Source organism: Lithobates pipiens, unplaced genomic scaffold (genome assembly GCF_037356315.1).
Source record: "Lithobates pipiens isolate NorthernLeopardFrog02 unplaced genomic scaffold, aLitPip1_a1.2 Scaffold_16, whole genome shotgun sequence".
NCBI lineage: Eukaryota > Metazoa > Chordata > Amphibia > Anura > Ranidae > Lithobates > Lithobates pipiens.
Window position 1 is genome coordinate 141,460,171 of NW_027507748.1, and position 24,579 is coordinate 141,484,749.

At 45.2% G+C, this 24,579-nt stretch overlaps 1 protein-coding gene across 6 annotated transcripts in view; it reads right to left on the reverse strand.

Moving 5' to 3' along the window:
• Positions 1 to 24,579, reverse strand: part of MYO1C (myosin IC) — a 352,367-nt gene that overhangs the window by 7,653 nt on the left and 320,135 nt on the right. For all 6 annotated transcript variants that reach the window (XM_077480547.1, XM_077480549.1, XM_077480545.1 and 3 more), the window contains exon 29: positions 5,553 to 5,623. In XM_077480547.1, the coding sequence (XP_077336673.1) occupies positions 5,553 to 5,623 (71 nt within the window). The remainder of the gene's footprint in view (positions 1 to 5,552; positions 5,624 to 24,579) is intronic.

The window sequence follows — 24,579 nt, forward strand, 5'->3', positions numbered from 1 at the left end:
CTTTTTTTGCAGGTAAAAAATATGCATTTACCAATTTTTTTTTCTTTAAGGAGCCTGTCAGAACAGCAGCTCTGTACTAACATTGGATAGTTAATACAGCAAGTTCTTTGTTTTGTTTCCTTCAGCCTGCTGGGCTGTATGTACTACACATTACCATAAGGATTGTAATACAGCCATCCAAGTCTGCATATTTGAACTGCTGGACACTGCTTGCTGCATTAGGTGCACATACAAAAATAACACACTGCCATAGCTCTCCTCTCCTTCTTGCATTTGCATATCTGTCATGGTGATATTCTTATCAACATGAAGTCCCTGTCCTGGAAGAGGTATGCAGATAAGGTTTTCTGACCCTTTTGTTCTACATACTTTTTTTTTTTTTTTTTTAATTATTTATAACAGGGACAGGGCCCAATCGACCCGGCAGGTTACATGGTATCACATGAGGCAGACAACGAGAGCAAGGAAGAACATACGAGAGAAAGGAAAAAAAAAACAATACAAAACAAAAACCAGATATGACAAAGTAGAATAAGGGAGCAATATGTGATAAGTGTAAAGTCCAACAAATCGCCTTATGACAAAACATACATAATTGTAGTCGTAGCCTTCCATCAACTTGTTATAAGGCGGACTCAAATATTCCTTGATCCGCGCAACTCTTATCCTAGGTCTGGTGTTTGCATGTTCTGCTCGTTCTTCGTCCAATGTGTGTCTATACCCACGGGCGTACTCCCCTCACGGAGAGGGCGCCCGTACGCATGTGTGCCCGGTCCCAACTTTCCATTTTATCTGCCCTCCCTACCCCCATCGGAGGGAATCCTCCAGCATGAGGGGGAGAGCGTGGTTAGAAAGAACAGTAAGACAAAGCAAGAAAAAAGGTGGGGAAGGGGGGGAAGGGGGGGAAGGGGGGGATGGGTGGGGTCCCATGAACATGGGGTGTCGGAAAGTGTACATGCTACTCACATTTGTGTATGTGTGGGGGGGGGGTCAGCCCTGTGCGTTTGCGGTGGTCTCCCTCAGAGCTTGGCCCTCCACTGAGTATATAAAAGTGATCCACAACTGCCATGTGTTGGAAAATGTTTCCTGTCTCTGTTGCGCCGTGAGGACAAGGTCCTCCATGCGTCTTATGTCCTCTACCCTAGAAATCCATGAGGCTATAGTCGGTGGGGTAGTAGACTTCCATTGAAGTGGTATGCAGGCTTTGGCTGAGTCCAGCAAGTGTCTAATTACAGATTTTTTGTATACCTTCTGTGGGGTGTTGGATGCGTGTAGGAGGAAGTACACAGGGTCCTCAGGTATCGGGGCGGTCTGTGAATTTCTGGGTCACTTCGCTGACCTTTTTCCAGAAGTGGCTCAGAACCGGGCAGGACCAGAAAATGTGTAGTAATGTCCCCTCATCTGCTTGGCATCGCCAGCAGAGGTCGGACGACGCTGGAAAAAATGTGTGTAGTAGTGCTGGGGTCCTGTACCATCTTGACAAAAGTTTATAGTTGGTCTCCTGGGTTTTCGCACACACCGAGGATTTGTGGGTAAATGTAAGTATACGTTGCTTTTGGGCTGTGGTGAAGTGGCAATTTAGTGTTTGTTCCCATTTAAGCAAGCCGGGTGGCGTGTAATCTGACTTGGGTGCGTTTAGTAGCATGTAGGCTTGTGAGAGCGTATGCGTTATGTGTCCTGAAGTGTTGCATAGTTCCTCTAATGTTGTGAGGGGGCGTTCCTCTGCGCCAGGGGGTCCCAGAGAGTGGAGGAAGTGGCCTAGTTGGCGGGCTCTCAAAAGTCCAAACTGAATGGGCCTGCGGGGTCAGATAATTCTGCTATGGTGAACCAACGTCCTCCAGTACAGAAGTGGGAGGCTTGGTGTAGGCCCATGGCGCCCAGTCTACGGAAGACCGGGTCGCGTAAGCCCGGTGTGAAGCCGGGGTTCCCCAATATGGGGAGTAAAGGGGAGTTGGGGGAGGATATAAACGGCTTAGAAAGGAGGCGGGCACAAACTCTCGATGTAGTACCGAGCAATGGGTGCTGTTTGGTGTCCGCTGGGAGAGCAGAGTAACACCAGGGGGCCCTGTTAAGGGGAGCTTCACTTTGATTTTGCTCCAGTTGTGTCCATAGCTTGGTCTCTCGGTGGCGACACCAGTCTATCAATCTTCCTAGGTGTACCGCATGGTAATACGTACGGATGTCAGGCAGTGCGAGACCTCCATGGTGCTTAGGCAAAACTAGTATTTTATGTGAAAGTCGTGGGCTTTTCTTGGCCCACACAAATTCTGTGAACGCGGATTGTACTTGTTTAAAGTAGGACACGGGTATGTGAATGGGTAGCGCCTGCATGAGGTAGAGGAATTTCGGGAGGATGGTCATTTTTAATATATTGCAGAGGCCCATCCAGGAGTGTAGGCCCGTGTGCCAGTTGTTTAGCAATGTTCTGACTGTTTTCAAAAGGGGCGGGAAGTTGAGCTCATAGAGCCGTGAGAGCGTGTTGGGGATGTGTGTGCCTAGGTATTTCAGGGCGGTTGTCGTCCATTTCAATTTAAAGCTAGATTGTAGATGTAGAAGTCGTGTTTGCGGTATTCCTACTCCCATCGCCTCTGATTTAGCAAAGTTAATTTTTAGATTAGAGAGGGCTCCATATGTCGCGAATTCCCGCAAGAGGTTAGGGAGTGAGATGGAGGGGGTAGCGAGTGTGAATATAAGGTCATCCGCGTAGGCGGACACCTTATGTTGGATTTGGTTGACCTGCACGCCTGAGATGTTGGGGTTCAGTCTAACGTGGCACAGGAATGGCTCTAATGTAAGGGCGAATAGAAGGGGGGATAGTGGGCATCCCTGTCTCGTCCCATTAGTGATCGGAAAGGGGTCTGAAATCACACAGTTTGCCCTCACCCTGGCTGACGGTGTCTCGTAGGTCGCCGAGATCCAATTTAACATGTTGCCACCAAGACCTATGTGGCATAGTGTCACGAACATAAAGGCCCAACTGACTCGGTCGAACGCTTTTTCAGCATCGGTACTTATAAAGATGCTAGGCGTTTTGGTATGGGTGGCTGTGTAAAGCAAGTTCAGCACTTTGGTGGTGTTGTCCCTTGCTTCCCTGGTTGGGATGAAGCCCACTTGATCTAAGTGTATTAAGCGGGGCAAGTGGGACTGTAATCTGGTGGCTAAGATTTTGGTAAACAGTTTTAAATCTGTGTTGAGTAGGGATATGGGTCAAAAACTGCCACAGCTGGTTGGGTCTTTACCTTCTTTAGGGATAACGGAGATTTGGGCTTGTAATGTGGTCGTGTGTAACTTCCCTCCCTTGGCAAGGCCGTTAAGTAATTTAACTAGGTGGTCCCCCAGCACCGGGAGAAGTGTCCTGTAGTATTGAAGTGTGAGGCCATCAGGTCCAGGGGCTTTCTACATACTTGTTTTAAGGCAGGCCATAGATTATGCAATTTTGTTTTTTTCACCACAGGTGGAAGGAAAGTAAAATTGCTAATTTCCCTATCAACACAATCAGCATTGATGGGAGAATCCCTCAGGCAGTGCTATTGTGTTACTAGCCAGCAGAGCACAATGATTAGTGTTGCTGGCAATAGCTGGCGGAACTACCGTATTTATCGGCGTATAACACGCACTTTTTCCCCTTAAAATCAGGGGAAAAATCGCAGATGCGTGTTATACGCCGATCCTCCACGATTTCTGAACGATTTTTGGGCTCTGGGAAGCTGTCGGCCGAAAGCCGCCGAGTACGGCCAAACGCGGCCAAGAGCCGCCGAGAACTACCGGGCGCCGAGATACACAGGACATCTCGGCGGCGCCATTTTTTTGCTGCAATGACAGACAGGCTGCAATGACAGACAGGCTGCATGACAAGGCTGCAATGATAGACAGGCTGCATGACAAGGCTGCAATGACAGACAGGCTGCATGACAAGGCTGCAATGACAGACAGGCTGCATGACAAGGCTGCAATGACAGACAGGCTGCATGACAAAGCTGCAATGACAGACAGGCTGCATGACAAAGCTGCAATGACAGACAGGCTGCATGACAAGGCTGCAATGACAGACAGGCTGCATGACAAGGCTGCAATGATGGACAGGCTGCATGACAAGGCTGCAAATGACACTGGCAAGGCTTCAGATGGACACTGATAAGGCTGCATTGATAGGCATTTAAATGTAAGTTTTTTTTTCCTTAAATTTCCCTCCTAAACTTGGGGTGTTAAACGCCGATAAATACAGTACTCATATGAGAAAAACAGACAGGCTGGTTGTAAGCAAGTTAACTGGTGGATTGATTTGTATACAAGCAGAGTGCCCATACATGGATCAGAGTTCAGCTGGTCCCTGCTGAAGCAGTCACATTTTGATCATGTATGGCCGCATTAAATGAAAACCCCAGTCAAATTTTTTATTTATTTTTTTACCCGTGCAGTGGGGCTGTGCCTGCATCTGTTAACTCATTTTGTTCTAGGGGACAGGACAGCGGAAATATACTTACCTGATCCGACAATCTTTCCCGCACAAGACCAGTCCCTACAGTTTCCAACTGTCACACTATATGGGGGGGAATCTCAACCTGCCAGTCTGGCAATTAGTATTTTCAGGTCCGTAATGTCAGCTCCCATATTTCTAATATCATACAAGATTTATATAGCGCCATGAGTTTGCACAGCTCTTATGACAGCTTTGCTTCAAAGACCTCTACAGAACCACCAGTCTCCAATATACAAATGGGGATTCTATAAAGTGTATTTCTACTTTTGCAGTCAAATTTGTGAAAACCCCACTGTATGTTTGTAATGTATTCCAATTAACATAACATACCTACATTAAAAAATGTGAACCTTTTAGCAGTCTGAGGTGGTCTCAGACTATTCTGAACAGTCTCACAGTGCCCCTGTACCTACACAGACTAAGGACTCACACTGAGCTATCCCTCATTAACATACAATGGAGAAACCTAGCTTCTAAAACTTAGCTTTTCTCAGGACAAGGCAGCATTTTTTTTGCATTCCACAAAAAAATAAATAAAAAAAAATTCAGTTTAGGAGTAATAGTAAAAAAGCTAAGCAGCCAATTTTAACTGTTTAAAGTTATGCTATGTGGATGAGAAAACCTATATTCTAAAGCTTAGCTTTTCTCAGGACAAGGCAGCATTTTTTTGCATTCCGCACACAAAAATAAAAAATAAAAAATTCAGTTCAGGAGTAATAGTAAAAAAAGCTAGGCAGCCAATTTCAACTGTTTAAAGTTACACTATGTGGATGAGAACATGTAACGCATATAAAGTAGGCGTTAACTAATTTTGTCTGAAAAGTGGAAATACATATAATAGCTCCCACAGTAGGCGCTACATTGATGCATTACACACAGCAGCTTTCAGTTATTCACATTTGAAATAACCGCACTAGTATACAGATAATCAAGTAATTGCAATGAATTAAGAAAACAGTTTGAGTTTTCTTTTAGCTGTAAACATTGCCAGAAGAATAGCTTTTGTATATGTAGACATATATAAACATGGATTATAACAGTTTCAGGAATAAAGGAGAACCAAAGACCGTACCTTTTGTTTGTTGTCTTCACATTTAACATGGAGGACAAACAGGTTGTCACTTAGGCTGCTGACTGAAATTCCTGCAACACATAAAAATACCACAACTGTTACAAATATATATTTTTTAATACAAAATGGATCCACAGCAAGTTCCCAGCAGAAAGTGTGGAACCCTTATCCCTAATACGATCTATTGGGCAGCAGCCTCCTACTGAAATTCTTCACGAGTACTTAAAAAAAAAAATTGTGTAGCGTTCCTACACAAATGAATTCTAGTGTTGAGTTATTTGTCCAAATTGTAGTTGAAGATACTGAAAAGATGCATATCAAATCCTCTCCGCATAACTTTGCTTCCAAACACTATCAGACGCTTACATTTTTTTAAAAGAACAATTGAATCATTAAACAACCCAATAAAAGGTGGAACTCTAGTAGTTATGAACAATATTTACATACATGTCAGAAAGAATTGGACAAGAATTGGCATGCAAGTTTAGTACACAATTGTGAGTAGTTTGCAAAGAAATTTGTTTCACATTATTGATTAAGCAGTTGAATGACATTTGTGTAAAAAAAAAAAAAAAAACCCCTTTGAGTTTCTAAGAATCCAACAATGGCAACATTTATAGTCTTAAAAAAAAAAAATACACAAAAATGTACAGGACCCAGCCCCACTGAGTTGTTCTATAATTTTGGGTATCAACTTTTCAACCCAAAATGCAAGTAGAATAGTGAATGATTATCTGCATCACCCAAGGGGAATAACTCCCTTCCTATGTGAAAGATAATATTCACTTTTTTGGAGATAAAAATATTATATTAAAATATTCCCCTTCAAAAAGAATTGCATCCTTTCTAAAGGAACAAAAAAATTGCAAAAACAAACAAAATTCTACAGTTGCAAAAATGGTTCCCACTACCATCCAGTTACAGGGCATAATGATGGGGACAACCTTTACATTGTTGTATGCAATGGGTTGGGACCATTGAATGTTTATGAGGGGTCTTGTTGATATACCTGTGTCACACTGATGGCATTCTCTTACTGTGGGCAGGACCAGTGGATTCTTTACATACATTTAATTTACAAGAATGTATAATGACCTTTTAATTTTCAGAAGTAAAAAGCTACTTTAAACCAAAATATATTGTAACCAACTGCTGGGAACACCATGTTATATGCACGAAGTTCCAACCCCAAACATATATGCACAATTTCAGTTGGCTAATATTGGCATATTATACAGAGCTGCTCTCTGGGGGAAGTAAAAACTTCCAAACTGAAATAGGTTACAGCAATAAAATACAGAAGTGGCCATAGTAACGGACATAAAGTAGCCTTTTAGATCTAACTATTTCAGGAGGATTACGCAAGTACAGCCCAACCAAAAACTCATCTCATCAGATAGTATAATGAAAACAGATTTGACATTTTTTAAATAAGCATTGGCCTATACTAACTGGAATTTTTCTTTTGTCAATATGTTGATGACTGGTGAAAAATGTTTAAAAAATAAAAATAAAATAGTGGAGTTGATTTACCAAAACTTGAAAGCAAAAAATCTTGTGCAACCCTACACAGAAACCAACCAGCTTCCACTTGAAGATCAGGCCTTTTTCTGACATGTGTTTACAAGTTTAAATCATTTTTTTTTGTTTTTTTTTTGCTAAAAATTACTTTGAACCCCCAAACATAAGTATTTCTTTTATCAGAGACCCTAGAGAATAAAATGACGGTCACTGCAATATTTTAGGTCACACTGTATTTGCGCAGCGGTCTTTCAAATGCAACTTCTTTGAAAAAAAAGACACTTTTTTTTGGTGTTCTGCATAAAAAAAAAAAAAGCAGCTACAAATACTGCAGCTGCTGATTTTAATAATTGGGCACTTGCCTGTCCCAGGGTCCAGTGATGCGGGGGAACGAAGCCCCACTCGTCTCCCCCTCCTCTCTGCTGCGCCAGCATTGTAACTGTGGGCGCCCAGCTGTGGCTTCACAGCCCGGCACCCACTCGCGCATGAGTGTGCTAAGACTGGCCGGGGCAATCATCTGGGACCTGTGACATGTCCAAATTATTGCCGAGAGGGAGAGGGGAGAGGTGATCTCCCTTCCAATGCCGCTGTGCACCGGGAGGAAGTGGGAGCTGCAACCCTCTAAAAAGGGGGTATCCGCGCCCCCCCCCCCCCCAAAATAAAATTACATGTCAAATGTGGCATGTCAGGGGGTCACCTTCCCTTAATGTGGAAGTTCTATTTTTGGATGGAACTCCGCTTTAGAAAACAAAACCGTAAAAGTTAGCCCCGATTTTTTTGTATAATGTGAAAGGTGTTACGCTGAGTAAATAGATACCCAATGCTTCAAAATTGCCCATGTTAGTGGAATGGGGACAAAAATACAGTACTTAAAAATCTCCATAGGTGACGCTTTAAAAAAGTTTACAGCTTACCTGTTTAGAGTTACAGAGGAGGTCTAGTGCTAGAATTATTGTGCTTGTTTTAACAACTGCAGTGATACTGTGCATGTGTGGTTTGAACGCTGTTTACACATGTAGCTGTGACTTACGTATGTGCTCACAAGCTCGAAGGGACAGGGCCCTTTAATATTTTTTTCACATTTTTTATTACTTTTATTCCTATTACAAGGAATGTAAACATCCCTTTAATAGAAATAAGCATGACAGGTCCTCTTTACTGTGAGATCTGGGGTCAAAAAGAGCTCAGATCTCACATTTACACTTGAAATAAAAAATAAATAATAAAATTGTCCGTTAGGCAGAAGTGATGTCAGACGTCGCTCAAGGGCATAGAGTCAAGTGGGGGCCATCTTGCCCTCAGTAGACTTCCTGCCCATTGCTCCAGGGGATCGGATCGTTTCCCCTTTTACTGGTGGCTCCGGTAAGCGGGTAAATGACCGGAAAGCAGTGGCAGGTAGGACACCTCTCCCACTGCTTACAAAAGTGATTCCATGGCAAATCTGCAGCTGGGACCACTTATCAGATGCCGAATCGCCCGCCGCATAATGACAGCTGCTACCACAACAACGGTATATAACATCAAAGTATTGACGTATATATAAGTGGGTGGTCCGGAAGAGGGTAATTGAACAAGCTTAAGTTAGAATTTGAGTGGCTACCATGCACAGCTGCACCAGATTTTTCACTCTCCAGTTTTAGTAAATCAACCTTAGTGTGTCCCTACAAAAGATGTTGGTCCCAAGACACTAAACGGGCTCTAATAGAGGAGATCCACATCTGCATCTACCATTTCATTAATACCAACAGGGAAGTTATATTACCAAATGGCAGAAAGTTGCATATATGATCTCTAATAGCAACCAAGGTAATCTAATTTCCAGATATTTTGCACAATCCCACCATTTACAATCACATGGGTTAACATTTACAGCCATGGCTATAGAGTTCAATCCCATCCTTGGAACAAAAAAAAAAATCTGCTGGGTACAGTGAACAGGCTTGAGTAGAATCCCTTGAACCTGACCCAAGGTGGTAATGGTACAATGAATCCCGAGGCCATGAGTTGGTTCAGGGTCTTTTTTGTAAATCTAACTGCCCTTGGACAGTTTTGGGTTGATTTGAAATATGTAATGTGTTACTTTTACATTAATTTTACTGTTATTGGAGTAACAATTTTCACAGTTACCAGTTTTGTTTACATCTGTAGATCATTTTGAACACATTTTGAAATACAGGTTACACCTATAGGAATCACTGAAAGTCAGGGTCATTATGTTAATTTTATATACTGCCGAAATGGTTAGCTGCGTTGCGACATGCTGAAAAAAGCAGCAAGGTTGGGCCTGCCAGAGTAAAGTGAGCTTTTAAAAGTGTCTCCAGTTTTCTGTCCCTAGAGTTTAAAAGGAGGAATAGCGGTGATGAATACAGAGAGATGTAGGTTTAAGACAAAAACAGCATGGACAGCCACTTTAGGAGCTCAAATTTTTGTAAACTTTTTCAACTGGATAGAGTTTAGAAAAATAGGATTTTTGTACGCCCCATAAAATCCTTTTCTCTGTAATTCACCGACCCACACAGCTCCTCTCTGTAACAAAATGGGTTGTCAGCCCTATCACTGGAGATTACTAGGCAAGTTGTAATACAACACTTCAGAGCTTTTAGTTCCGCCCAGGGGGCGGTCCCTAGGCTACAACCCTCACAACCTGCCCTAGCAGATTCAGTACGTCAACAAGCAGTATAACGTAAAGAGAAAAGGAGGGGCGGGTGCTGTGTTGGTTGGTGAATTACAGAGAAAAGGATTTTACAGTGAGTACAAAAATCCTATTTTCTCTTATATTCACCGACCGACACAGCTCCTCTCTGTAACAAAATGGGACATCCCCAAGCAGTGCCAAACGAGGGGTGGGAAAACAGCATAAAAACTCCATCCACCATGGCAAGTGGGCACTAGTGAAACTAAACCCACAAAAAAAAAAAAAAACAGCAGTGTGTGGAAAAACACCACCATATAACCGGGTATCCTCAAACGGACTGAATCCCAAGACCGCAACCATTGCGGAAGTAATGCAACAGTGCATTAACACAACAGTACTGTGTTTTTACCGAAAAAACCAGGAAAAAATAAGGGTTGCATATTTAATTGCAATTACACGGCTGCCTGCAAAACTTTGCGGCCAAAACAGGCATCTGTCGATGCACTGACGTCTACCTTGTAGAACTTAGTAAACGTATGGACAGATGAGCAGGTTGCCACCTTACACACCTGAGCGACCGACGCTTGGTGTTGAAAGGCCCAAGATGTTCCGTTTGCCCTCGTAGAGTGGGCCGTGACCGGAAAGGGGGGCACCTGCCCCTTCAAGGCGTAGGCTTGTACTACAATCTGCCTGATCCACCTGGAAATGGTGGCCGACGAGACCGCCATGCCTGTCTTTGGACCAGCCGAAACAAACAGGGAGTCTGACTTCGGAAAGGGAGTTGTGGCAGCCAAATACACCTTCAGGGCCGTAACCACGTCCAGAGCGTGAAGGGCCACCTCCTTGGGGTGCTTCGGCTTAGGACACAGCGATGGAAATAGAATGTCCTCATTGATATGAAAAGCAGAAACCACCTTCGGTAGAAAAGACTGTTGCGGACGCAACACCACCTTATCCCTGTGTATGACCAGATAGGGCGACTTGCAAGACAAGGCCTCCAATTCTGAAACCCTCCTGGCTGATGCGATGGCCACTAGAAAGACCGCTTTCTGGGAAAGAGTCAACAGGGGAATTTCCCTGATATTTTCAAACGGCGGTTTTTGAACCGCCGACAACACCAGGTTCAAATCCCATGGGGGTAACGGGGGGGGGGGTGCACCGGACTACATGACGATTTGTCCCTTGATGGTGCTCAATGCCAATCTCTGGTCTACTCCTTGCTGGAGAAACAGCAGGACCCTCGCTATGGAAAAGGAATGCGGATGCCAACCTTTGTCCTCACACATGGAGATGTAAGCCTTCCAGGTACGATGGTATATCTTCCGAGACGAAGATTTCCGCACCCTCAACATAGTTGGAATCACCGAGTCCGACAGACCCCGGCTCCTCAAAATCTGTCTCTCAATAGCCATGCCATTAAAGCCAGTGATGGTAAAGCAGGATGAAAGATTGGACCTTGAGACAGGAGGTCCTCTCGCAACGGCAGTTGTCAGGGAGCGTCTGCCACCAGATGCACCAGGTCTGTGTACCAGGGACGCTGAGGCCAATCCGGGGCAACCAGTATTACTGGGATCCCCTCAGCTTCCACTCTACGAAGCAGACGTGGCAACATTTTCAGTGGAGGAAAGGCGTAGATCAGCTGGTACTGATCCCACGGAGCCACCAGCGCGTCTGACGTGTCAGCCCATGGATCCCGTGTCCTGGACACGAATCTTGGCACCTTCCGATTGAGACGGGAGGGCAGTAGATCCACACCTGGTGTTCCCCACTTCAGGCACAGCAGCCTGAACATCTCCAGATGCAATGCCCATTCTCCTGGGTCCAGCATCTGTCGACTCAGATAGCCCGCCTGCCAGTTTTCCACTCCCGAGATGTAAATGGCCAACAGGGCCGGTATGTGTCGCTCTGCCCACCGAAGTATGTGAGCGACCTCCCGAGCAGCGGCTGAGCTCCTTGTTCCCCCTTGGTGATTTATGTACGCCACGACCGTGGCGTTGTCCGACTGTATCCTGATTGGACGCCCTTGAAACCTCATCGAGCATGTGTGGAGGCACAGCCTGATCGCTCTCAACTCGAGCAGATTGATCGGCAACTCGGATTCTTCCGTTGACCAGAGGCCCTGAGCTGTCAATCCCCATCACTCCACCCCAGCCGGATAGACTGGCGTCCATAGTGATCACCGTCCATTTCAGAGGAAGATTTTCCGGACTGAATCACCGGGGACCTCAACCACCAGATCAGAGTGTCCCTGACTGGCTGGCGCACCTGGATCTGTCGATCCAGGGACAGCTGAGATTTGTCCTATTTCAACAAGATCTCTTTCTGCAGTACTCTGGTGTGGAACTGGGCGTAGAGTACTGCCTCGAAGGAGGCTACCGTGAGTCCCAGTACTTGCATGCAAAAGCGGATCGACGACCACTTGCGGTTCATCAGTAGTTTGACCGTGGATCTGAGAGTCGGCAATTTGCCTGAAGGGAGAAAAACTCTCGCTTCCCAGGAGTCCAACAGCAAACCCAAGTACTCCAGACGCTGGGTCGGCAAAATCACTGACTTCTTTAGGTTCAACAGCCACCCAAATTCTTGTAGGGTCTGCATGGTGATCGCCACATCCTCCTCTAATTCTGAGGCGGAAGATGCTCTCAGGAGGAGATAGCCTAGGTAGCCCACGATCGCGATCTCACATTGTCTCAACAATGCCAATACTGGAGCCAGTTCTTTGGTAAAGACCCGGGGGGCTGATGCCAGACCAAAGGGAAGAGCCACAAATTGGTAATGGGCTTTCCCAACTGCCAAACACAGAAGTTTTGATGCCGAAGGCATATGGGTATGTGCAGGTATGCATCCTGGATGTCTAAGGACACCAGGGAGTCCCCTTGATGGAGTGCAGCGACTACTGAGCGAACTGATTCCATTCTGAACCTCTGCACCTTTACAAAGGGATTGAGGGCTTTTAAGTCCAAGATCGGACATACCTCTTCCTTCTTGGGAACCACAAACAGATTTGAGTAGAATCCCTGGAAGCGTTCCGATTCCGGAACTGGTACAATTACCCCGCGATTCAGCAAGTCCCTTACCACCCCCAACAGGGCCTCCTGGCGAAACGGGGACACGGGTATGCTGGAGGGGAAGAATCCGTTTGGCGGCCAAGAGAGAAACTATCTTGTAGCCTGTGGAAATCAGATCGCAGACCCATTGGTTGGATAACCAGGAGGACCACCGGGCTGCAAACTCCAGAAGGCGACCCCCCACCCGAGACATGGGTGGGGCAAACCTTCATGCGGTAGCACTTATTCGCAGCCTTGCGGTTTCAGGGACGTTTTTGACCGTCCTCGGGCGTCCTGTTGGGCTGGGGACTTTTGTCGAAGCTCCGGGCGGACGAAAATGCCGTTTGTGAGCGGAAAAAGAGGGCCCTTGCCTACGGCGTGGCTCCTTAGCTTTCCTGGTCTGTGGGAGTAAGGTACCCTTACTACTAGTGGCATTTTTAATGTCATCCAATGAGGCTCCAAAGAGCCGGTCGCCAAGGAAAGGAAGATTCGTCAGGGCTTTCTTGGATGCCTGGTCAGCAGACCAGCATTTTAGCCAAATTAGGCGCCTCAGCACCACAGCTGACACTGAAGCCCTGGATAACAGAGGAAGAGTATCCAGGGCCGCGTCACAGACATACTTCAGGCCTTGCACTAGTTGGTCTGCTAGTTTCACGCAGACAGGGGAGGCCTGTTGCTCTCCCAATTTGCGGTGCAAAACTTTTGCCCACTCAGCCAGTGTCTGCGACACAAGTGCGGATGCCAGTACTAGTCGCACAGCTGACCAGACAACCGTAAACAGGGAACGAGCCATCGCCCCGGCCTTCCTGTCCGTGGGGTCCTTGAATGCAGGAGTCCCGTCAACCGGGATCGTGGCTACTTTATTTAACCTGGATACTGGGGGGTCCACTACCGGAGGAGCCGACCACTTCTTGAGAAGGCTATCCTCAAAAGGGTAACGCACTGCCATGTATTTGGGGACCGCAAAGGTCCGTTACGGGCGACCCCATTCCCTGTAAATGAACTTGTCAAAATACATCAGATATGGGAACACCTTATTGCGGGACCCAAAGGGGACCGGTACATCAGCAGAGGGATCTGCTGGCTCCTGAATCTTCAGGGTATCACGCACAGCTGTGATAAGTGCTTCAAGAAGCTCCTTGACGCGCCCGGACCCGGACGTGGCCTCATCCTCACTGTCCGAACTGTCCTGGTCAGCGTCATCTGACAAGACAGAACAGGGGTCACTGGCCTCAGCAGGGCCCGAGCCTGCATCAGAGCTCTACCCAGAGGACCGCCGTAAGAGTGTCCATAGGGACCAAGCAGTCCGCAGGTAACCCGGTTGCAATTGCCTGGATTTCAGGGGAAGAAACACCAGTTTCTGAAGGCATGCTGACCCTACCCCGTCTGCCACCCGAAGGGGACTTAGGACAGTGACAGTCCCACTTTCCTGCTGCTGCTGACTGAGGGGTTCTAACCCGCTGGACTCACCACCCTGAGCCGTTCTGCGCTGTATTACAGCAGTGCCTGGAGATCCCCAGCGCTCCCAGATGCAGAGGTATCAAAGCTGTGTCTGTGGCAGGCCGTCAGCGCGAGCGGTGAACGATCAGTGAGCGATCTAACAGCATGTGTCCAGATACATAGGAAAAACCTCCCAGCGCTCTGTGATGACCAAACAGGAAGCTGAGGGCACCAGGGCTGCTGCTAGAGCACAAAAAACGCGGTCCGGCTACAAGAAAATGGCCGCCAGTGTTCTAATAGAGAATCACTGGGAAAATGGTCCGCTTGAAGCTCAACAGCATGCTTGACCCTTGCCAACACTTAAGATGGGCGCCGGACAGTGCCATGCAAGGCCTAGAGCAAACATGAGGTAGACACAGCGCCGCACTGACAGAGGCAACCCTCACAGACATCCATCGGGACTAAGCTCAGGACCCAGGCACCCCAGCACAGCTAAAACCCAGGTGAGAGCCCAGGGAACACGCACACTCAGTGTCACAGCCCCCCGTGGGACAGAAGAGAGGGGGGGTGCGGGGGGGGCACCAAATCGACCTCCCAAGGAATGCCCAGCTGCGAGACATTCCACGGTAGTCAGCTCCTGATCAGTACAGGGAAGACTACTGGCCCGGCATACTGTGACGCAGACATCAGTAGCCCGGTCATATGTATGCCCCGGAGCATAAAGCTCACGACCCCCTCTGGAGCTGAGGTATGTCGTGGCCTGCCGAGCCGTAGCTGCAACCTGCACGCGCTCGATGGCCGGACTGGGGAGACTACAAGGATAAGTAAACCAGCCTGTCACCCAGCCGGCAGTTGAAAGAAGATCACAGGATCATGCATCTTGCACAAAAAAACATGGACTACAGGGCTCACAGGGTTCCTAGGTGCATCTCCGTCACTAGGCAAAATAAAACAGAGTCTGCTAGGGCAGGCTGTGAGGGTTGTAGCCTAGGGACCACCCCCTAGGCAGAACTAAAAGTTCTGAAGTGTTGCATTACAACTTGCCTAGTAATCTCCAGTGATAGGGCTGACCACCCATTTTGTTACAGAGAGGAGCTGTGTCGGTCGGTGAATATAAGAGAAATATGTTTTGGGGAACGACCCAGTTGTTATAGATTGCACATTGTATGTGTTCGTGAACCGGTAATGAACCGGAACCGGTAATGTTTTACCGGATTAAGCTGGCCATACATGATCTGAAATTCGGTCGGCTTAGCAAACCATCCAAATTTCAATGTATGGGTACTGTGGTTGTACAGAAGACGACCTGCTGATATACTTATGTACAACTTTTCTGTCGGGTTTTTCCTGCCCGATCTGAGAAGAAGGTTATAGCTGATCAGTGTATTTTCTCAGCAGGGAGGATTCCTTCATCCAACTGACTTGTGTATGGTCTGCCTTAGGGGTATGGGTGAGATGGAGGAGAATCCACCTGTAAAACAAGAAGGAATTTGCATACAGAGGCAATGAGCTTTTAAACATTATCAAGCATTCTCTGGAAATCTCCCTCTTCAATGTAGTGAGAGTGAGAGTAGGGGAGAGAAATCTTCTGCAGCTTCCTCCAATACTGCGTCTACATCCTCTTCATTCCCGTGTTATTCGGTGTCATCTAGGACCAATATACATCAGGGTCTTACTGAAGTTGAGAAAAGGGAGTAGGAAAAGAGACAGGGATTTTTTTGAGCTTTGGACACGTTTGGCTAAACATAATCTGTGACATGCATGCATAAAATGCTGCTTCTGTCAAATAGGTGACTTGTTGCATACCCAAAATTAGCTTGAATTGGATGCCGAGACAGGTGCCGACACCAGTTCCTGTTCCAATGCAAGGAATGCATTGTCACTCTGTTGCTTAGTATTATGCAGGCCTTCAGCAAGGTGAAGATTTACCTGCTTTTTAGAGTAGGCTCTCTTTTGCCTGGTTAAAGCTACAAGCGAGGGGATTTCCCTGTGGGGTACTCATGCAGTAGCGTAGGAGATAATGTTAGAGCATCTGGTAGAAGTACATGATAATCCAGATCTAGGTCATCTTTCAACAAATCCTTGTGGTAAAAAAGGGGGGAGCAAATGATTACTTCACATAGGCTCAAGGTGGTTTTAAAATGTGTGACCAGTGGTGTGATTTAACACCTGGTCATCAACCTGGGACAGAGCTCCACACTGTAAACTGAACACATTCCAAACTTATACATGATTTAACCTGTTCATGGCTCTGAACTGTAACCAAAGACCAGGCTTCACCCGCCAAAGGGGTCTTCATGGTTTGAGTTCCATTGTGATGAACCATGGCCCTGGACATGTATAGCACTAGCGGGTAGCTCAACCCGTTGCACCAAGTGTCAATGTGAGCGCCCCAAGCAAGATCTTGTGCCTAAAACATCATTACAGGCTGTCCCCACAGTCTGGGATTGTTTTTAAGGTTGAACTGGATGGACTTGTGTCTTTTTTTTGACCCATGTATGGTTCCCAAGGTTTTACAGATGTTGCAACAAACCAGATATACCGCTTCTGTAGACCGTGAGATTAAAGAATGGTTTAAGAAAATAATAAGATTGTAGAAAAAAGGTGCCCCAGGGAGGAGTGTCCTTAAAGGTTTGCTAGTGTCCAATCACCTGAAAAGTTTGAAAGTATTGTATAACCTACGGTGTATGAACATGTTGCCTGTGTCCTGAACTGTAAAATTAGGTTATGAAATTTAAATAGTGCATTGTGCACAAAATTTTATTCCAAACACCTCTTCCTAAGCCATCCTACAATGTAATAATCAAAGTCACGGTTTCCTTTATGAGCCCAGCTAATTTCCTGCCTTTGGAGCCAGGCACTTTTCCCTGCTCGAAAACTTCCCCTCACCAACCCTGTGGAGTTCTCCTGTCTCTGCAGCCTGCAGCTGCTGGAAGTGTCGTTACCACCAATAGGTGTTCACATCATGCAGGCAGTAATGTAGACACCCAGAAAAGGACCCTAGGAAGTAAACAGAAGAGAACGATCAGGCTTTTTATACCAGCAGTTATTTTAAGGGTAGTGGGGAAGTTGCTAACATCCTGGAGTTGGGCTTTAACAATAAGGCCCCTTTCACACTGGGGCAGTGGGTGCGTCGGCAGTAAAATGCAGATATTTTTAGCAGCAATTTACTGTCAATTTCACGCCGTTATTCGGCCGCTAGTGGGGCGCTTTTACCTCCCGCGCTAGTGGCCGAGAAAGGGTTAAAACCACCACAAACCGCTCCAATTCATTTCAATGGGCAGGAGCGGCGTATACAATGCTCCAAAGATGCTGCTTGCAGGAGTTTAAGACCCCTTTCACACTGGAGGCGTTTTTCAGGTGATACAGCGCTAAAAATAGCACCTAAAAAAAAAGCTTCAGCTGCAAATCCAGTGTGAAAGTCTGAGTGCTTTCACACTGGGACACTGTGCTGGCAGGGCATCATAAAAAGTCCTGCCAGCAGCTTCTTTGCAGCGGTGTAGGAGCATTGAATACACCGCTCCTGCCCATTGAAAACAATGGGGCAGCTCGCCACTGCAGCGGCGTTTTGCGGGCGGATTTAAACCCTTTTCGGCCGCTGGCGGGGGGGGGGGGGGGGGGGGTTAAAATTAGCGCTACTTTACCGCTGGCGCCCGGGGCGGCTTAGTGTGAAAGGGGTCTTAAACGTCCTGTAAGCGGACCACTCTAGTGTGAAAGCACTCAGGCTTTTACACTGGAGAGACCGGAGCGGCTCTTCACAGGCGCTATTTTTAGCGCTGTAGCGCCTGTAAAGTGCCTCAGTGTAAAAGGGGTCTAAGTTGAGCTTTGATCCCTTTCTATAGTAGCTTGCACACAATTATGCTACAGCAGCCATGGTAAGTATACACAAACACTTTTTGCAATACGTTCTGATGGCCTGCCCCAAAAAAGGAGTTTATAAGCCTGAGTCATAAGCCTGAATCATGTATTTTGGGAATTTATAGTCTCAATGTAATCATGCTTTAGGGTACATTTATATATTCATGCACTTTTTTTTTTAGACAAATTCAATTTATAGAAATTGGCCTCTATACTAATGAAGCGGATATGCAATATGTGTCAGGGGTTTTTCTGTTTTACCTCTGTATACGTACAATTATATTTTTGTAAAAATTAACTACTGGAAATTTTAAACAGCTCAATTGTTAGCTTATTTGGCTAAACCTTTTACGATGTGTATATAATAAGATTCGGTACTGAATATACAGGGGTTTTGATTTCTTGTACATAAACTTTTTGTTGCATATAAAGGAATTTTTTTTTTATAAGTAGTTTAAAAATTTTTGGGATTGCAGCAATAGGCGAATTTTTAAAGCACTAATAGTCGGGTTATCTGAAATCCTGTCTGAAATCTGTCCTAAAGTTCCCAACAGATCTGGAGACTCTGTAAAGAGTCTGCATGTAATGTAATCTGTTTTCCATCATGTCCATCTGTCTTAACCATGGTTCAGATTTTGGTCCTAGTAAGGCTGGGTTCACACTAGAGATCGCAGTGGCGGACAGCAGGAGATAACATGCCATTCACCGTTTCAGGTCCGGGCTTCAGCCTAAATTTTGAGCTGAATTTGAACTTGAAACAGACCAAAAGGCACACAGGACTCATGTGCGATTCGCACCGAAGCCGCTGCGATGTGTGAACCGGCTCCATAGAGAGCCGGTCACAATCTCCTGCTTTTATGAAACCCACATCCAATTCGCAATAGTGTGAACCCAGCCTAAATGTATAACCTGAGATAGAGATACTCATCAGCAAGACAATCTCGTTTTCAGTTTATAAAAATTAGGTTGGTGCACATATTAATGTATTTAGGGGCTATTGTGCCATAATCTCAGTAAATCTGACACAGAGAATCATGCAAGATGACCTGTAAAGGTTTGGTCTATGAAGGGTCATCATTGGAAAGGATACAAAATTGTGGAATATTCCCAGAAAAGGCACAAAAGGTGCTTCAAAGTAAAATCTGTGTTTATACAGTCAAAAATATATTGCATCTCTTCCCCTAGTAAAAACACTAGCCAAGCACACAGTTAACCCTTTGATCTTCCGTTATGTTAACCCCTTCCCTACCAGTGTCAGTACAGGGAAAGTTAATTTTCTTTTTTTTTTAGCACGGATGACTATTGGTGTCACTGGTCCCCAAAAAAAAGTGTCAATATGTCTGTCGTAATATCGCAGCCCCATTTTAAGTCGCTGATCTCCGCCATTACTAGTAAAAAAAAAAAAAAAAAGAAAAATATCCCATAGTTTGTAGATGCTTTAACGTTTGCACAAACAAATCACGACGCTTATTGGTATTTTTTTTTTTTAACAAAAATAAGTAGCAGAATACATATGGCCTAAACTTATAAAGAAATTAGATTTAAAAAAAATAAAATTTATTGAATTCATGAAAAAAAACAGGAGGTGATCAAATACCACCAAAAGAAAGCTATTTGTAGGGAATAAAACAAAACAAAAAAAAAACCCACAAATTTTATTTGGGTACACCGTTTCATGACCACGCAATTGTCAGTTATATGCAGCATAGCATGATGATTATACTCACTGTGGAACTTAAGGGGTTAATCCTCTACATTGTGTAAAAAGGTTGGTTTATCCTGTATGCACAGATCCTCCCCTCCTACACTGTCTACTTGGGGAAGGCCAGCTAACACAGACAGAATAACCGACCTGTACATGCTCAGTTGCATCTTATGCTGGAGAGAACTTTCTTGTTCTCAGAGATAGCCCGGTCACAGGATACTGACATCACACATGCGGGCGCGTTTATAGGCTGCAGTGAAAATCTCCCTCTTACTGAATTCTCAGCACTGGAGAAACTGTGCAGTTTATCATGTAACCGTGGTATATAGATCATCCAAAAAGGTATCTAGTGCCAGTATTTTAACACCAAGTAAAACAAACAGTGGTTCAATAAACATGAATTTTTCTGTAAAGCTATTTGTCCGTCTTGTTAAATGGATCCCAAAAGATAAAGACAGAAACATATTACATTGACATTTACATTTTACATAAATGTAGGATTGGAAAAGATCAGATTCACATTAAGCCAATGCTACAGATTTTGCTAGTGCAAATCCAATCCAGGTGAGTCACTGAAATTTAAGTTGGCTGAAATGTCGAGGCTGGATTAATTGTACAGTGATGTTGATTGGGCTTGGGGAAGAAAGTTCACAACGAATATAAAACCAACACCAGTCTTGGGCAAACTGGCATACACCCTTCTAGACCAACAAATAAGCCAAAAACAAAATGTTTTGCGATTGAGGACAATGACAACATGATTTATAATAGACAGAGATCAGATGAGGACAGTACATGAAATTAAAAGACAATATTGCCCCAGTTTTTCAGAGAACAGACTGAAAAGTTCAAAAGCACGATTACCAGCAATCTGTCAGCCAGTGATGCAAAAAACAATTTTTATAGGGGTGAGCCAAATCCAATTAGCAAACAGATATTAATTGGATCACCAATTAAGTTTCTGATAACCTACAAAAAATATCCTAAACTGTGCTAGACATCTTGTTTTGGAGAATAAACTATTCACCATTAAAGGGAATCTTTCAGGATAGAAATATGGAAGCTGCTATTACGGACTTGTCTTTAAAAAGGTGCAAACTTCAGTGCCTGAACCTGGCTGGTGATTCACTAGGCAAAGAAAGAAAAGCTGTGGAACTTGCACATTCAGGGGTCAGAAACTGTCAGCAAGTCAGAAATGGCAGCTCCCATACACATCTTCAGTGACCCAGAGCACCATTATAATCTGGGACAATGATCAGTGGAGCTGCCAATACAGCTTTCCAAAATTTGAAACATTATAGAGTGACCAAACATTTATTTATAAAGGCCACGTACACACAAATATTTACTATGGCAAGAAGCACCAATCCACAAGACACGCAAGTTATTTTACATGCAATGGTTTTCTACAAGTTACAAAAAAAACAAAAAAACAGGATTTTTAAAACGGCTTACCTGTAAAATCCTTTTTTTTGATGTACATCAGGGGACACACAGCCATAGTAGTTACTATGTGGGTTAATAGGCCACCAATAGGGGATGGACACTGGCACGCCCTAAGATCAGACATGTACTTCCTATATAACCCCCCTCCCATTACCGAGAGTACCTCAGTTTTAGCCAAGCAATACAAGTGTATACCAATATGGGAGAGACCTCTGTGTCCCCTGATGTACATCAAAGAAAAGGATTTTACAGGTAAGCTGTTTTAAAAATCATGTTTTCTTTTCACACATCAGGGGACACAGAGCCATAGTAGTTACTATGTGGGATGTCCCGTAGCAATGGCAACTGAAGGGAGGGGGACAACAAAAAAGTAGGGCAAAAAAGAGGCTAGAGGACTCATACTGCAGCACACTATGCCCAAAGGCAATATCCTCATAACCTTTAACATTGATTTGATAAAATCTAGTAAATGTATGAACTGAAGACCAAGTTGCGGCCTTACATATCTGAGCCAAAGAGGCCTGATGATGCACCGCCCAAGAGGCACTAACCGCCCTGGTTGAGTGTGCTTTAACATGAAAAGGAGGAATTTTCTTCTTTAAGCCGTAAGCTTGAACAATCACTTGACAAATCCATTTGGAAATTGTGGACTTTGATGCTGCCTGTCCCCTTTTTGGACCTACTGGCAGTACAAACAAAACATCTGTTTTGCAAACCTGAGCGGTCGCTTTTAAATAGACTGATCGAATAATTCGGCCATAATGGAAGACTTTTGCCAATACTACTCCACCCTGTATAACCTCATCCCCCAGTCTCCGTTGCCTTTATCCCACCCACAAGATCTATCTGCAGATGTCCAAGAAACAGCACTCCCTCCTGTTCCAGCTCCCGATATAGAAGAGCTAGGATCCGCCCTAACTGAAGCAGATTTTCAGGCTGCCATTAAAAAAACAAAAAAAAAACAAAAAAAAAAAAACACCTTAAAAACGGCAAAAGCCCCGGCCCAGATGGGTTTTCTTCTCGCTTCTACAAAACTTTTCCACCTCAACTCATCCCCCTATTAGTCAAAGCATTTAATGCCATAGATGGAAATGTTATCCCCTCTCCCACTCTTCTTCAAGCCCAAATAGTTGTCATTCCCAAACCAGGTAAGGACCCTTCTCTATGCCCCAACTACAGACCAATATCCCCCTAAATATTGACTTGAAATTATATGCAAAAATTCTTGCAAACCGCCCATCTCCCTTACTTCCCGAGATAATCCATACAGTCCAGGTGGGCTTTGTCCCTGGACGCGAGGCCAGGCACAATACCACTAAAACTGTCCACCTCATACATTATGCCCAACGCCACCAAATACCGACCTGCCTTCTCTCCTGTGATGCAGAGAAGGCCTTTGATAGGGACAGTTGGTCCTTTCTTCGCGCCTCCCTCGCCCAGATAGGACTAGGCTGAAAATGATCTCACGCGTCATGTTTCTATACACCAAGCCCTCGGCCACAATTCTGGTGAATGGCTCCCAATCGGAAAAACTCACAATCACAAAAATGGTACCAGGCAGGGCTGCCCGCTCTCTCCACTTCTATTCGCCCTAGTAATTGAGCATTTAGCCCAAGCTATTAGAGCAAATCCCAATATACAAGGCATTCAAACCCCCTTCTCTCAATATACTGTCCTTATATGCAGATGACCTACTCCTTTATGTAACTCAACCTCACATCAGCATACCTGCCATACTAGCGGAAATAGACCGATTCGGTTGTTACAGTAATTATAAACTGAACATCTCTAAAATTGAGACACTAAACCTGACGCACAACACCCTCACTTCCCTCAAAACCAACTATTCTTTTCAGTGGCAAGCAAATTATCTCATATCTAGGAACAGCCATCCCAAGACATATCTCAGACATATATTCCCTGAACTTTAGCCCTTTGCTTACGAAACTTAGATGCCTCACTGAGGGCCGTATGAACCTTCCAATGTCCTGGTTTGGTCGTATGAATACATTAAAGATGGACATACTCCCCAAGCTTCTATATCAAGCTCTCCCCATTGCTCTACCTACGGCATTCTTCCGCACCCTTCGATCGATGGCCATTCGATTTGTATGGCAGGGGAACCACCCTAGGTTGAAACACAAACTCCTATGCTCCCCCACCAATAAAGGGGGTCAGGTTTACCAGAATTTGATCTCTATCATACCTCAACGGTGCTCTCCTGTATCCTGGAGTGGTTCCCCCACCCCCGGCCAAAGCCTCCACTCTTGCGGAGCAAGACCTGTCCTTGATTGATCTTCACGCACTTTTGTGGGGATATGACCGGACACTCAAGTCCCTCACGGGACTGTCCCCCCTCACCAGAGACGCATTGACAATTTGGTACCGCAGGAGAGAGACCTACTCATCCTCCAAACCAAGCCCTCTCACCCCCTATTCAACAACCTGGCCTTCCCGGAAGGTAACCTCCCCCAGACCATAGATGACTATAACAGAGCCTCTTGGCCCACAGTGCAACAATTTGTCAATGACACTGTAGGTACCTTTGTGACTAGTCAAACCAATGCTCCCTCCAAGATAACATGGCTAACACACTTGCACCTGACTTCCTACTGTAAAAAACTCCATGACTATAAACAAATCCACAGACCCCTGCATGGCTATGAACTACTATGTATGCTCCCAGAGATTACTCGTCACACCCTATCACTGATTTATAAAATGATCTTGAGTCACTCTCACGGGTCCCTACCTAAATACACCAAAACTTGGTCAGAGGAACTCAGGAGAGACATAGAGGCAGAGTGGAGTAAAGCCTCTCTCTTTACCCACAAATCAACGATCTTGAGCTACGCTCAGGAAAAAAAAATACAAACTGGTATCAAGGTGGTATCGGGTGCCGACCAATCTCAAAAGTATGTTTCCCTCTACTACCAACATCTGTTGGAGATGCAACACTGCAAAGGGTACGTACACTCACATCTGGTGGGAATGCGATGTGCTCCTTCCAATCTGGATGCAAATCTTTCAGATCTATACAGAAATATACGATAAACCGCGCACACCATCTCCCTTTATTGCCCTTTTATCTCTCTTACCAAGCACCATCAAATCGCAGAAAAACAACCTGCTAAAATTCTTCCTCTGTTCAGGGTGACAACTCATCTCTAGACATTGAAAAACTACCACCCCCTGACGAATACTACCTGAGAAACCAAAATAATCCCAACTTTTTGGCCCTGGGCCCAGGAATATAAAACTCTCAGTAAAGCTGAGGCTTGCTGTCTCTATACCCTTCCACTCCCTTCCTTGCCCTCCCTCCCATCTTTTATTCTCACTTTAACGTTCTTGTACTATCCTCTTAGGCCACTCTTGACC